Source organism: Phyllostomus discolor, chromosome 10 (genome assembly GCF_004126475.2).
Source record: "Phyllostomus discolor isolate MPI-MPIP mPhyDis1 chromosome 10, mPhyDis1.pri.v3, whole genome shotgun sequence".
Classification (NCBI taxonomy): Eukaryota; Metazoa; Chordata; class Mammalia; order Chiroptera; family Phyllostomidae; genus Phyllostomus; species Phyllostomus discolor.
This window is the reverse complement of record NC_040912.2, coordinates 68,800,727-68,816,061: the sequence shown is the minus strand read 5'-3', so window position 1 is coordinate 68,816,061 and position 15,335 is coordinate 68,800,727. Positions and strand designations below refer to the sequence as shown.

Sequence of the window (15,335 nt, the reverse complement as noted above, 5' to 3'; positions counted from 1 at the left end):
CAAATTTTATTTCAAAATGGAGGAAGTTATATAGAGGAAGGCAGAAAGAGGAAGTAGCTTTGATTGGCGGGCTTGGGGCATGCTCTTAGCTGGGATTGGTTAAGGGACACGTGATAGGCGCGTGATCAGGGCGCTGATTGGTCGGGCGTTCGCATGGCTTCTGACTGCAGACATCCTGTCTGTGCAGGTGCAATCCTGCATCAGCCTGTTTCAGGCTTGTCCCGGCCCCAACATCTCCTCCCTTATTTTTATTTTTAAGGTGAGGAGTGGACATTAACCGACTAGGGGAGGCAGTGGTCTGGCTCCTCCTGAGCTCGTCCCGAGCTCTGAGGCACCCTTTTCGGAGGAGAGGGTTGGGGCACTAACCTCTATGCAAGCCGACTTGCCTCTCAGGAGACTTGGCAGGGCCACCTTCGGGGCAGCTTCTCCTTGCGATGCTTTGCTCTGCACCTAGCGGTATCCATTACAATTTACATGTAAAGTATAATGCCAAGGGTTATACTGTTCTCATAAGAGGTGGGGGTGCACAGGAGAATTTATGCGCGAGGGCATTCTCGGAGAAAATGCTGCGAGTCAGTGCCGGTTCATTCATTTCTAGCTGATGATAATGTATCTGGATAGGTTTGCCAAGAAGGGAGTTAAGTTGGTCTCGGATGAGGTTTGTGGTGCGCCTGAGAACCCAGGGAGCAAAGGTCAGGAAGAGAATGATAGCTATTAAAGGCCCGAGGAGAGGGAGAAGAAAGGGGAGTAGTCCGTTGAAGGCTGTAAGGAAAGGGCTCTCAGTCAGAGCGTTTCGTCATCTTTCCAGATCTTCTTGAAGGGTTTTAATCTTGTCCCGGACGATGCCTGACTTGTTGGCAAAAAAGCAGCATCGTTCCTGTAAAGCTAAACAAATGCCTCCCTGCTCTGCTGTGAGTAAGTCTAGGCCTCGTCTATTCTGGAGGACTACCTCCGCTAGGGAGTCTAGTTGGTCTTGAATGTCAGTAATAGTACTGGACAAGGCTTGGACATCATCGACAAGTTGTTTGGAAAGTTTTGTATAGGAGTGAACTGCAACTCCTAATCCTGCAGCTCCGGTAGCTACCGCTCCAGAAACTCCTAGACCAACAAGCAGGGGAATAATAGCTAAGGCTCTTTTGTGTCGTCCTGTGAAGTGGTCAAAAGCAGGAACGGGGACGGGTTCATCCCCTGGGATAATGTCTATGTCAGGTAGTAAGGCAGCTAGGGCACATAGCCCTGTCCAATTGGCGGGCAGGGCGGTGAAAGCTAGATTATTACCACAAACGAATGCTCGTCCTGACCAGGGCAGAGGGATGTGCTGTGATTAAGCGTGTGGCTGCAATTGGTAAAGCTAGTGAAACCAACAGAAATATCAAAAGAATTATTTTGTAAGTTCTTATAGATGCAGGGGGAGGAGTAAAAAAGCATAGGCTGAACTCTAAAGGGTATGCTGAGGGTGCAATTTTGTTCGGTGACATTCAGGGCTGATATGTTGGTTGGGACAGCTAGAGGCATGGGGGTGCCTTGGCTTAAGCATAACCAGCAATCCTGGGCTAGTGTAGGGTTGGAAATATTTAGTGCCCGATGGGTGGCTGTCAAAATGTCTGTCGTTTGGGTATCTAGATCTATTCCTCGCGACTTGGGAAGAGCCAGAGGGTGATGGGTGAGTTTAGGGAATTGATTTTCTATGAGCTGTTCTATTTGATTCTGGACGGTGAGTTCTCTTATGATATCTTGAGGCCCACCTCCATCAGAAGTGTGAATAGGAGGAGTTTGTTCCCAGCACACTGACTGTCCTACAGTGCCTTGGCAGCCGGCTTGTAAGTATTTGGTGGAACTAAGGCCAATGAGTGATGAGCTATCTCCCCAGTCTCCTACGTTGGCAGCATTTTTTGTTTTCTGGAGTATGGCAGTAAAATATACCTTATTGCCAAGGGTACACTCTTGAACATTATTGTAGCAAGAAGAGTGCATTGTTGAATAAAAGGAGGTACATGGGCATGGTCCTGGCTTTCCATTAATGGCAGGTATGATAGAAGGCTTAGGTACGCAGGACCATGTGGGTTTGGACATCCCCCCTGTTGCTGTGGGTGAATAAGCTAGGTAAGCTGTTTTTGTGTTGCAGTCTACTACCTGAGTATAAGACGAGGGGATGGCATAATCGGTAGTAGTTCCTCCACGGCATTCACACGGTGGCCCAAAGAGGACATGGTAAATATTGCCAGGCGGCGCTTGAAGCCCTCCATATGTTCTTAGGTGTAAGCGTGCTTGTAGTAACAGGAAGAAGAGCCATTGGGAGAACATGTTTTGCCTGAAATAGAAAGAAGAGAAAATCTCCTCAGGGCGTATTATTATTCCCTGGGATTTGATTAAGTTCAACTGGTGGGGCGGGGCGAGGATTGACATGTTTTATTAGCCTTTCGGGGAGCCATCGTGGGCCATCTTCTTTTTGATCGTAAATGCAGGCTGAGCCTCTCCCCCATATAAGGACGGGGTCTGGGCCTTTCCAGGCGTGAGTGAGGGGGTCGCGCCACATGACCGTGGCTTGTTGTGATGCGGTTTGTGGGTGCCAGTGGCGGTCGGCTGCCGAACAACCCTGTATGTCCAGTGTAAGAAAATTAAGCTGGAAGAGGGCATGATTTAGAAGATTTCGAGGTTGTTGTTTTGAAAATCCAAGAGGAGAGTGTGTTAGGTGATTAATGGCATTCTTTAAGGTTTGGTGGGCCCGCTCTACTATACCTTGTCCTTGAGGATTGTAAGGGATTCCAGTAATATGCTTAATTTGAAGTTGTTGGCAAAAGGCTTGGAAATTTTTTCCTGTATAGCCAGGGCCATTATCTGTTTTAATGGTGTGGGGCTTGCCCAAGGCGGAAAAGCAGTGGATCATATGAGAGATTACACTTTTTGACGCCTCTCCTTTTTGGGGTGTGGCAGCTATAAATCCACTAAAAGTATCAACTGTAACATGAATAAATTTTTGCTTCCCAAAGGCGGCAAAGTGGGTGATATCCATTTGCCATATAGTATTGGGTATAAGGCCATGGGGATTAACGCCTAAATGAGGCACAGGGGCTGAGGTTATACAATGAGGACAAGCTTTAACGATGTCCTGAGCTTGGTCTCTAGTGATTTTATAAAGAAGACGAAGGGTATGGGCATTTAAATGGTGCAAGGTATGGGCTTGTGTGGCCTCAGTAACTGGGTCTGTAAGAATAGGGCAGATGGTCTGTGTGGCAAAGTCAGCTAGGGCGTTGCCTTCTGTTAAGGGCCCAGGAAGGTCAAGGTGAGCACGAAGACATCCAATATAGAAAGAGTGTTGTCTTTGCAAGATAAGGTTTTGTAGTTTGGTGAATAAAGGGGTGGCATTAGTAGAGGGTTTGATGAAGGGAACTGTTTCTAGTAGAGGGACTGACTGAGCTATATAGGCGCTATCAGTATAGAGGTTGAACGGTTGGTTGGCAAGTGAAGTAAAAACTTCAAGTATGGCAAACAGTTCTACGAGCTGAGGAGTAAGGAGTTTTAATGGTAAAAGTTTATTAATGATATAGGCAGCTGTGCCGTTTGAAGATCCGTCGGTAAAGACGAGGGTGGCTTTAGGAATTGGAGCTGCTTTGGTGAGTTTAGAAAAGATGAACTGATGAGTTTTAGCAAATTGAACGAGGGGATCACTAGGGTAGTGATTATCAAGATTCCCCGTAAAGGAGGATAATGCTATAGCCCACTCATCAGAAGTTTGTAGAAGCCAGTTTGTTTGGTCATGTGAATAGGGAGTAATTATTGAATCAGGGTCTTTACCAAATAGTTGGCGGCTGGTGGATCGCCCCTTAATAATTAGAGTGGCAAGAAGGGAGGGATAAGTAAGTAATACTCGTGAGGGAGAGGCTGGTAGGTGGACCCAAAGAAGGGGATGGCCATTTTTTGTAAGGTCTGTGGTTTTTGACTGCCAGAAAACTCCAGTAGGTGTATGGGCTGTAGGGAGTAATATGAATACTAGAGGTAGGTTATAGGAAATCTGTTGAGCGCTTTGCCATTGTATGGCTTTGTTGATAATGGTTAAGGAATATTCTGCTTCGGGGGTTAAGGCACGCGGAGATAAGGGATCTGAGTCTCCTTTTAGAATGTTATTGAGTGGGAGGAGCGCTTCTGTGTCAATAATACCTGAAAAGACTTTACCATTAATTCTGAGTTCGAGTAAGGGACGGCCCTCAGTAACCTGTTGCACCCAATATGCATCTGAAGAGCCGGGGGGGCTCGACCCTTGAAAAAGTTTTTGAAAATTGGAATTAAGATGTTGAAGGGGGAGGATGATTATTTGAGCTAACCTAGTTTCTTTGGGGATGGTAATTAAATCTGAAGTGGTGGAAAGGATAATTTGGATTTGTCCTTCAAAATCATTATCTATAATGCCAGGGAGGACTTGTATCCCTAGTAGAGTAGAACTGACTCGGCCGAAGATAAGCCCAAAAGTATTAGGCGGTAGGGGCCCGGAAACGCCGGTAGGGACTATTAGGGGACTATTGTCTGAAGTTAGTACTGTGTCGGTGGCGGCACAGAGGTCCAATCCTGCGCTGCCTGCTGTGGCCCTCCACAGGTCTGTGATACAGCGGCGTGATTGATTACTGGGAGGGCAGGGATCTGTGGGTGGAGTGATTGGGGAACGAACTGTGTAGCCCCGGAGTTCACACCCGGTATGGGGCCCTGGAGCTGGGCCCTGTTGGAGTTTCCCTGCTTCGGAGGAATGGGCTGTCCATAAATGTCTGTCTTAGATCTGCATTCTGAAGACCAGTGAAAACCCTTCTTACAGCGAGGGCATTTCATGGCAGGGGCTCCTGGACTATTAGTACTAGGCCTTGTTGGGTTTTGGATCTGAATTTGAGTCTGATTTTGGGTCTTCTGGGGGCAGGCTCGGGAAAAATGTCCAGGTTGGTTACAGTTGTAACAAAGGCGATTAGGGGGGCGCGCCGGCTGTGGGGGCATAAAATTTCGTAAGGCGGCACCAATGGCAAGTCCGAGAGCATGGGCAGAGCCGATGCCGGAGCAGAGGCGAACATAGTCACAGAGCTCTCCTTGGCGATAGGGGCGGATGGCATTTTGGCAAGCGGGGTTGGCATTTTCATAAGCTAGATGTTTGACGAAAGCATTTTCACTTTCGCCCGCGCCAAAGAGCCTCTCAGCTAATTCTTGTAAACGACTTATGAAATCACTGTATGCCTCGTCTGGGCCCTGTCTTATTTTTGCAAGAGAGGTGGTTGCGGTGCCCTTTTGTGGAAGGCGCCTCCATGCTTTAAGACCCGCGGACTGGATCTGGGTTAGAAGTCCGGGGGGAAATTGAGCTTGCTTTTCATTGCTATGATAGGGGGCGGAGCCAAGAAACTTAAGAATGGTCCAATTTGTAGAGGAGGATTTTCGCATATTGCGCTGAACAAACTGTTTAGCGGTGTCTTCATATTCGCTTTTCCAAAGAATAAAGTCACCTCCACTTAGCGCTGCCTTCGCTAGAAAGAACCAATCATTGGGCGTGAGCCAGCGCTCACTAAGATTTTCAATTAGGGCGAGGGAAAAGGGAGCTGTGGGCCCGTAATGTGTTACAGCAGATTTGACCTTTTCTAATGCTTTAAGGCTAAGTTTCTTGTATGTGTGGGAATAAGTTTGGGGGGCCGCAGTATGTCTTGTACTGGGCTCTGCTTCGTCTATATCAGAAGAGGAGCTGTCAGAGTCCTCGGGGTTGTCGCTATCAGGAAGGGGGGTAGCTGCAGCTGCAGCTGAACTATCTACGTTCTCGGTCCTAACTGAGCGAGTCTGGGATCTAGTAACAGGGAACGCTAAAGTCTCGTGGGGAGGGGGACTGATCATAAGAACGGAGAGCTCATTGGCAATGGTTTTAATATCTCGGATGAAAGTGAGGGTTTCCTGAAGGAAAGGCTTTGGAAACGGAGTGAATACGGCGGTGGCTGCCAGGGGCAAGGTAGTGGGTGCCGTGCACGCCGCGGGTGAAATGGCGGACGCGCCATGCGCTGAAGGCAAAATGGCGGCGGCGGGTGCGTGAGAGGTACTATAAGGAGGCGGTTTGAACGGCGGAAGGACTGCCGCCACGAGTGGTGGCCAGTCAGGATTCTTGTAGCGAGCGGCCTCATCCTCTAATTCTGCCTGTTCAGAGGGATCTAACTGGTCGCCGGAGTCCTGGGAATTGAGGGGTGGAGCAGAGGAATAGAACTCCTGGAGGGGAGGGTACAGAGAAGGGACTTGAGGGTCTGTATCTATCTGGATGGAGACAGAAGGGCAATTTGAAGGCGCTCGTGAGGGGGGGTCGCGAAAGCGAGTCAGCATGAGCGCCGGGGAGGCCGTGAACTGAGGGGGCCTTTGAGGGTGCCGGGGAGTGTCTGCGGAGAATTTTCTGCCCCTCTTTACAAAGGCGCTGTATGTCAGGGGAGTTATTGTGGTTTTTAAGGATGTCTGTTATGAGGTTATAATAGTTAAAGGCAGTTATAGGGATGGTCTCGGGACCAAAAACTTTATAATAGTCATTTAAACAGTCGCCCACACGGTGCCAGACGCGGGAGTCAATACTACCCTCCTGAGGAAACCATGGGCAGATTTTAAAAACGAAAGTGAAAAAGGAATTTAAGTCTTTTTTACGAACCCTTATCTTACGCACCTTGAGAGATTCTTTCAACTGACCAACAAATAAATCACGTTGTGAGCATGCCTGTCCCATGGTTGGGCCTTACCTCTGAAATGCCGCTGTCGGGGAACGGGGGGACTCGTCTGGAAATGCCGGCGCGCGGGCGGGTAGTCGCGGTGAGCCGGGCGTCTCCCTTCACGGAGCGCTGCGATCAACGGGGACAGCGGTCCACACAGGCTGTCAGCGGGGCCCCACGTTGGGCGCCACTTGCCTCGGCCCGCGAGGCAGTCAACGGGGTCCGCCGATATACCTGTAACGGATGAAAAGGGATGGGACAGGAGGCGCGAAAGAACGGCAGCAAGACAAAGAGTTCTGATCAAGCTGCAAATTTTATTTCAAAATGGAGGGAGTTATATAGAGGAAGGCAGAAAGAGGAAGTAGCTTTGATTGGCGGGCTTGGGGCATGCTCTTAGCTGGGATTGGTTAAGGGACGCGTGATAGGCGCGTGATCAGGGCGCTGATTGGTCGGGCGTTCGCATGGCTTCTGACTGCAGACATCCTGTCTGTGCAGGTGCAATCCTGCATCAGCCTGTTTCAGGCTTGTCCCGGCCCCCAACATCAGCTCAGTAGTGGCCAGCAGGTTGGCTGTCCTGGTTTATCCTACCTACAAGGTATTATCTCAGAGGAACTGTCCCATCTTGACAGGGATGGCCTCTGGACAGACTGGGTGCCCCGAGAGGTCTATCATGGAGGAGACCATTCCTTCATTACACGAGATTAGACTGTCACCACTGCCACTAGGTACGCCTGTTATAGGAGTACCTAGTGGCAGTGGTGGTGGCAGGGAAAGTCTTGCTGCTGCTAACCCGGGGATCCCTGGGTTCAGGCCGCTAAAGAGACCCACTTCCTCATTTTCCTTTTCTTTCTGTGTCTTATTATTATGGACGGATTTTGAAGCCAATTCCTGTCTTTGCATCATTAGGTTGTTTCTTTTCTTTGCCAAATCCCTATTGTGTAAAGACATAAATGCCTGGACATAAGGGATTCCCTGACCGTTGGCAAAACAATTCCAACTATATAATGGTATAGTAATTGAGGGAACCACTTAGGGGCCATTTTTTCTCCATAGTCTAAAGTATACATATACCAAACAGTGTTACAATAGAAAACAAATTTGTTCTTAGTCACTGGATTATAGCTGTATGTGGACCAATCTGCTAAAATTTGGTCTAGTGGACTCCCTTCTGGAGTCAAAACTGAACAATCCCTGATGGCATAAAAGCACATACCCAAAACCATAGCCATAAAAAGACCCCAAAGTGGGAACATAGGAACAAAACTTGTATTCATAATTCCTTTCATCCAAATGAGAGCTCACAAGCAAGTCCTAGCATCTTTTCTCATGCCAACTAAAATCACAAGTGGTCCTGACCAGACCCAAATGGCATGAAACCCAGTGGCACAGAGCCCATATGGTATGAAGTCCAAGTGGCACAAAGCCCAAGCAGCAGGCATAGCCTACCAAAGGGTATCGCAAATGGTCCTAACCAAACCCAAGTGGCACAAAGCCCAAGTAGCATGAAGCCCAAGTGGCACAAAGCCAAAGCAGCATGAATATAGAACCCTCAGGGTGCATGCTGGTTCAACTTACCCAGTCTTAGGGTCCATGTGCTCCCAAGCAACCTGTTTTATTTCACAAGCCAAGCATTTCAGGTGGCTGATACCTTGAGAATGAATGCAGGGAAATTCCCCAAGAAAAGCTCTTGGCAGCTGCTGGGAAATCCCCACAGTTCCTCACATAGCGTCAACCTGCCACAGGCAGCTGGGACCCCAGCTGGAACCCTTTGGGACTTACTGAGGCCCATGCTGTCCAGCAGAGTTGCCAAAAACTGTAACTGAAATGCAGGTTTAGCTGCCTGCTGCAACAAAAGCCAAACTTCTGACACAGGTGCTAGGGCAAAAGGAAAGATAATTATTTAGGTGCCATGACCTAGGAGAATGATAGACTCCCATCTCAAAGACCATCTCCCCTGCTTGCCCAAGCCCACGATTCTTGTAAGGGTAGGGAGGAGAAGGCTTTTTTCTAACCAATTATATTGCTGGTTTTTGGTGCACTCAGGCCCTATCCATTCATCATTCTATCTTAGTGTAAGAACCTCCCCCTGTGCTATCTTGGCCAATGTGGGGAGACTCCCCAGCACTCTCTGACTGTCTATGGTAACAACTGGGCCACAGACTGCATAGATATTTGGTCAAATATTATTCTGGGTGCCAGCGTTGAGAGTGTTTGGGGGATTAGATTAACATTTAAATTAGTAGGCTGAGTGAAGCAGATTCGAAGTGTGAGAAGTTCCTCTTGCCTTGCTGCCTTCAAACTGGGGCGTGGCGTTGTCCTGCATTAAGACTCTTTCTGGATGTTAAGCTGCTGGCCTTCAAACTGGAACTACTTTTCTGGGTTTCCAGCTTGCCAGTTCAACATGCAGACCTTGGGACTTGTCAACCTCCCTAACAGCATGAGCCAATTATTTATATTATCCTATTGGTTCTGCTTCTGTAGAGAACCCTGAGTAATGTATGCCCTGTATGACTGAGCACTGCCTTATAAAGCTTACCTTGGGTATCTCCCACATGCTTCAGTTTCTTTTAATTGTCACTATTGCCAGATGAGCTCCAAACTTTCTTCCTGCCAGCTGTGCATCAGAGCTCCCTAGCTAATCTCTTCTTTGGGCACTTCCCTGTGAGAGTCCTGCAAATGCAATGTCAGTGCCATCCTCTAAGAAGCATTAAATGTTAAGGACCACTCCACGGCTTTTCTCTATCCTAAACTTTCTTATCTACATTCATGACCCATTGGGCTGTAGCCCTCATGTAAATTTTTCAGTCATGTGCCTCCATGCCAGCCACTCGCCCACTCGTCAGTTTGTTTCTTGCAGACTTATTTGGGCACAGTGGTCATTTCCCTTACAGTACCTTGGGTCACATTGTTCCTCAAGCCTGAAATGAAACCCACCACCCTTCAAAAACTATCTCAAGCTATGTTTCCCTCATAAAACCCATGAGAAATCTAGCTACAGTCAGTTTACAAAGGACCAGCCTTCCCAGATGTCCTGCCCTTGACCCCTGCCTTCATTTGTAGGTATGCATTCTTTGTATCTATTGTCATTATGCTTTGGCATGTATTTTCCCCCACAAGGTGATTACAAGCTATTCATAGATGCCACGATTCATGGGTCATCTTTCCTAGGATAGTATCATGTCCCTGTTAGGAGATAAAGGCATATTTCATGAAATAATGAATGGGTGGATGAATTACTGCTCATTATGGTAGGTTGAATGGTGCCCCCGAAAAGATATGTTTACATCCCAATCCCTGGCATTTGTACAGGTGACCTTATTTGGAAAATGATTTCTTGTAGTTGTGCTTAAATTAAGGATATTGAAATGAGATCATTCTGGATTTGCCAGTGACAAGTGCCCTTATAATATGCAAAAGAAGAGAGGACAGAGACAGAAGAGGAAGACAGGTGAAGTCGGACACATTGATTGGAGGGATGCATCTACAATCCCAGGAATGCCTAGAGCTCCCAGAAGCTGGACGAGAGAAGGAAGAATTCTGCCTTAGTGGCTCCAGAGGAGCACAGCAGTATTGAAACCTTGATTTCAGAATTCTGGCCTCCAGAACTGTGAAAGAATAAATGTCTGTTGTTTAATCCATCTACATTGTAGTAATCTCTTACGGACAGCCCTAGGAAACGAATACATCCATCATTCCCTTGGGCAGTTTGAGGAAATTAGTCTCCACCACATCTGGGTATAATAGTAGAACAATTTTTATCTTAAAGGCTAAAGAGACAATGGCCCCAGGCTCCTTGCATAATAGGTACTTATTTTAATTATTTAAAATGGCTGATGCAAAATCCCACGTTCTTTCAAAACCTGACATTCAAATTACATGACTCTCAAGAACTCTGTCTTAGTCAAAAATGTTCTGTGTATAAAAAATATAACTTTTTCATTTTGAGGTCATTGGAGATTCAAATGCAGTTGTAAGAGATGAAGGAAAATCTTGTGTACATTTTACCCAGTTTCCCCAAATGGTCACGTAATGCAAAACTACACTGCAATGTCACAAGCAGGGTATTGAAATAGGTACAATCCAACAATCTTATTCAGATTTCCCCAGTTTTAATTGTACTTACTTGTGTGTATGTGTTTATTGCCATAATTTGACCACCTGTGTTGGTTCATGTGCCCATCACCACAGTCAAGGCACAGAACTACTTACTCTATTGCCACGAGGGTCCCTCAAATTGCCCTTTTATAACTACACCCATCTCCTTCTGCACCCCACCCCCATCCTTCTCCTTGGGGATAATAAATTGGTGAATATGCAGGATATTATACTAAGGGAAATAAGCAAATCCCAAAGTATTACACACCACATGATTCTGTTTATACAACCTCTTTGAGATGACAAACTTTCAGAGATGGATACCAGATTGGTGATTGCTAGGGGGTGTATATTCTCTTGAAAGCAAAATATATTTAAAAATTTTCAGGGGTCTCAAAGTTGTCCTATACAGCAAATTAATTTTTTCATTCAATAAACATTTGGGGAAACCTTTTGTGTCCCTGACACTACTTTGATGCTGGAAATACTCAATCTCTGCCTCAGCAAATGTACTAAGATTGCAAGTGAGAAGCTTCTAAAACTGAACTATGTGTTAATCCCTTTGGCAGGAAAAAGTACCCACCATGTATGAGAGGCTCCAAGAGACACTGGATATGACTGAATAACAACAATAAAAACAAACAAGCAAACAAAAATGGAGGGGGATGATGAAGAGATACAATGGTGTTTATGTAAGAAGAAAGTAAAGTTCTGTCTCCATTAAGTTGTGAGAAACCGAGGGAATTTGGCACATGAGTTAGGGATCTGAGAGAGTAAGCAGTTTAAGACATAGGTACAGACAGTAAATGATAAACCACGTGGCTTCTGGATTCCTGGAAAAGGGGAAAAAGTCCAATGATGAACTTGAGCTCCTAGTGTCACGTTGGTATTTAGCTGATTATTGAGGGGAAAGGGGAGCAAAGAGGAATTGGACATTGAGCTTAATAAACTGGGGAGCATAAGCCGGTCTGCTTCACCAGGAAGCTGCATGTTTCACACCCCAGAGATTTATAGCAGTGTTCTGCCAAGGAGACTAACACTCCTCCCTTCCCCCCACCCAAACTGTTGGGTGGCACAGGGGGAGGTATTGAACCACAGAGGCCTGTCAGTCTACCTAGGAGGCCTGGACCCATCCAAAGCCAGCGAAAGCTTGGGAAGTTGGTTGGTTCTTTTGAAAAATCCTGGTTTGTTCCAAGCCCAAGTGAGTATAATCCCAGGGCAATAAACAATCTCGCTCTCTCACTCTCTCTCTTTCTCTCTCACTCTCTCTCTCTCTTTCTCCAGACAGACTCATGTGGTACATGCACTCACCTGTTCTCTCCATAGCCATGTGGCCTTAGCAGCCATGTGACCTGTGGTCGTGGGGACTTCACATGCAGGCTTCAGGAGGGAGCTTGAATCCTGCAACACAGCAATGGACTGCAGCTGGAAGCACGCACTAAGCTACCCCATTGCTAGACTGAACTGTACTTTAATATGGAGCAGAAACTCTGGGCAGTGGCCTTTACCCTGGCCCTACTGAAGACAAGATGGACTTTTCCCATGGCAGGACAGAGACAGAACGATGGGAAATCAGGAGAGGAACCCCCTTAGTTTTCCATGATTAGTAAAACTCACCACATAGCCCCATTCTCCTGTGCTGGTCTCAGGAAATTCTTTTCCTTGTGACACTGCAAGAACTCATTTTCCACTGACGATATTAGGTAGTATACCACTAGTGATGGAGACACCACAGTTCTGTTGGGCTGGAGGCTGGCAAGGGGGTTGAGGAGCCGTGAGGTGTCAGTTCCAACCAACGGGCACAGGCTGTGTGCAAAAGGTAGCACAGAAAATAGTTGAACAATAAAGCCCTTCAAAATGAGTCCTGAGAGTTTTAGAGAGCCCTAAAGAAACATCATGCAAAGTTCCAGGACAACGTGTGGCCTACACTGGTAAGCAGATATTTCACCAAGGTTTTGTACACAGGTCAAGGGGATATTTAAGAATTCTCTGGGGCCATATGTAAGAAATGAGTTTCATCTCCTACACTAAAAACTACACTAAATGTTCTCTACTACTACTACTACAAAAAGAAAATGTTTGGAAAAAAAACAATGACTAAAAAACTCTGTGAGGGAATTGTTACTGTTCCCATTTACAGGGAGAAAACTGGCTTAGGCAGACTCAGCAATTTGTCTGAGGTCACTTAGCAGCTGGTAGACGTAGGATCTACATTCATCTGTCTGACACCAAATCCAACCCAGCTCTCCCATCTCAGGCTTTTCAGTAAGTTACACAATGATGGGGTCAGGAGGGGTGTCCTGGAGGTAGAGAAGAGAAGGGGAATTCGGAAAGATGACATTATTTTGGAATCTATAGAAACTGAAGTTTAAATTTTCTACTCCTGATTTTGTAAAGTGAAGTGAGCAATTTCCCTGGCTCTTGCTTCATGAATAGAGATGGAAAATTTGACTATTGGATAGAATGCTACAAAATACCAGATGCTATATTTGAGCAGAACTTCTCTGGGTAAATAAATTACACTTAAAAACATGTACCAAACCTCAGTGAGGTCACAGCAGTTCTACAAGAAATGTTTCAAAATAAAAGTGCAAACACCCTAACACCTAAGAGGCTCATAAATATCCTTTCATATTTGATTATGATACAAGGTCAGAGTAGCTCAGATGTGATAACTTTTGGGGAAAGAGTAGTGAAGAAATGTCAATAGAAATTGACAACCAGTCACTGAAACAAATTTGGATATGTAGGCTGATTCATCCTCCTTATCTAGGTCACAGGTCTATCAAGAAAGACATTCTGCACACAGCCTTGAGCAAATCATGCAGCCTTGCACAAATCATAAAGCCTGTGAGATTTGAAAATCAATGGAATTTTCTGGGATTCCAATGTATCCATTGAGTTCCCTGAACAGGTGATGTTGAAATTAGCAATATTTAGGAAAAGTTTGAACAAATTTAAGGTGTGTATAAAACTACATGAACAGAGCACACAAAGATGGCAACAATGCATGGGGATTTTGTTTTGCTTTGTTTTGTTTCTCTTGCTGCTTGTATATTTCTTAGGCCAGCTGTAACCACATAGGATTTTGGCCTCCTGGAGCTTTGGTGAATTATGTTTAGTGAGTACACTATAGTACAGGTCTTGATACAATACCAGCAATTAGATACTATTTTGTTACCCATATTCCTATTGCTTTGCCTTTCAAAGCAAATGATTCATTTTTATTTAGTATAATGGAGACCTTAATATTTAATAAAAATACCACATTGTCAGTGAATCCTTTGGAACTTAGAGTAAAGGGTTTCCATATTCAGTTCTTAAACAAGAATTGAAGTTACAGGCTGAAGCAATTACAGTTTAGGAAAACAAACTTTGTTCACTTGCTTCCTCTCAGAGTGTTCTGGTCATTTTGGATGACTTAATGTGAAGCTTATTCAATCATTCACTTAGAATCCTCTGAATGTTGGGGGTGTAGTCACATTTTCCCATTTGCTCTATGGCAGTAAAAAATATTTTCTCTCAAGGTCTAATAAATATATACAGGGTCCAGCACAAAATAATGCCTTTTTTATTACAAAATCTTTTATTACAAAGTCATAAGCATGTAATTTTGTAACATAACAATATCACACTCAAGCACACCATATGACATTTTAGGTGAAATGTTCAAATTAAAACTATAAATTGTTACACCCATATCATTACCCTACCAACTATGCTCAAGCAAGAGTTACTTCTGCCGGACCCCTGTACTTTAAAATACTGTATAGACTATGTGAATATTATAGATATGCAAAGTGTGTGTGTATGTGTGTGTGTGTAGGCTGATCCATGGTTTCTGCATCTTTGCTTGGCATTAAAAACAGGTAACATTATCATAAAAAACTTCAAAAAAAAGCATAATTTTTATTAGAATGCCGAGTCAGAAATATTTCTAGGAGGTAATAAAGTAAAAATATAAACTATTGTTCTAAAGAAACCACTTAATAATTATTTAATATACACTTGTACATAGTTTTAGGGGAAGGTAAGTTTTTCCATAGTCATGATTCTAATGCATAATTTAGATGTGGGTTACCATATTCAGTATATCATTTACTATGATTTATAACCAAGACAAAAATGCCAAATGGCCCCACATTGCAAGGTCTATTAAAAGAGCTAATCCAAAACAGTATCTTCTAAAGAGTAGAATCAAATATATCATTGAAAAATTCAGTCTTTTATGGTATCCAGAGTTTTTTTATTGTGGCTACAAAAGTAGTGATAGATGGAAAACTAGAGTCCTTCTTCATGCAGATACATTTGTTATGACTTCATTGTATCTTAGATACATTTCAGTGTAAATTAAACCACTTATTTTGTATAGACTGTGTTGCTTATGTATCAAATATCAATATGTTGTTATGAAATCTGTGGGCATTCCAGCTTTTAAAGTTACAGGACGTTGTTTAGGGTATCTAAAGTGGTCAAATTCACAGAAACAGAAAGTAGAATTGTAGTTTCCATGGGCTGGAGGGCCAGAGCCATTGGGAGTTT

The 15,335-nt window shown here is 44.9% G+C and overlaps 1 protein-coding gene across 1 annotated transcript; it reads right to left on the bottom strand.

Annotated features, from left to right (window-relative positions):
• Window positions 1-251: 251 nt before the first annotated feature.
• LOC114507321 (syncytin-1-like) lies at window positions 252-6,804 on the bottom strand. Its single transcript, XM_028525206.2, is given in 3 exon segments — window positions 252-1,320; window positions 1,323-2,311; window positions 6,729-6,804. Coding segments are annotated over 2 exon segments (1,806 nt in total). The 5' UTR covers window positions 2,305-2,311; window positions 6,729-6,804; the 3' UTR covers window positions 252-496.
• Window positions 6,805-15,335: the final 8,531 nt, after the last annotated feature.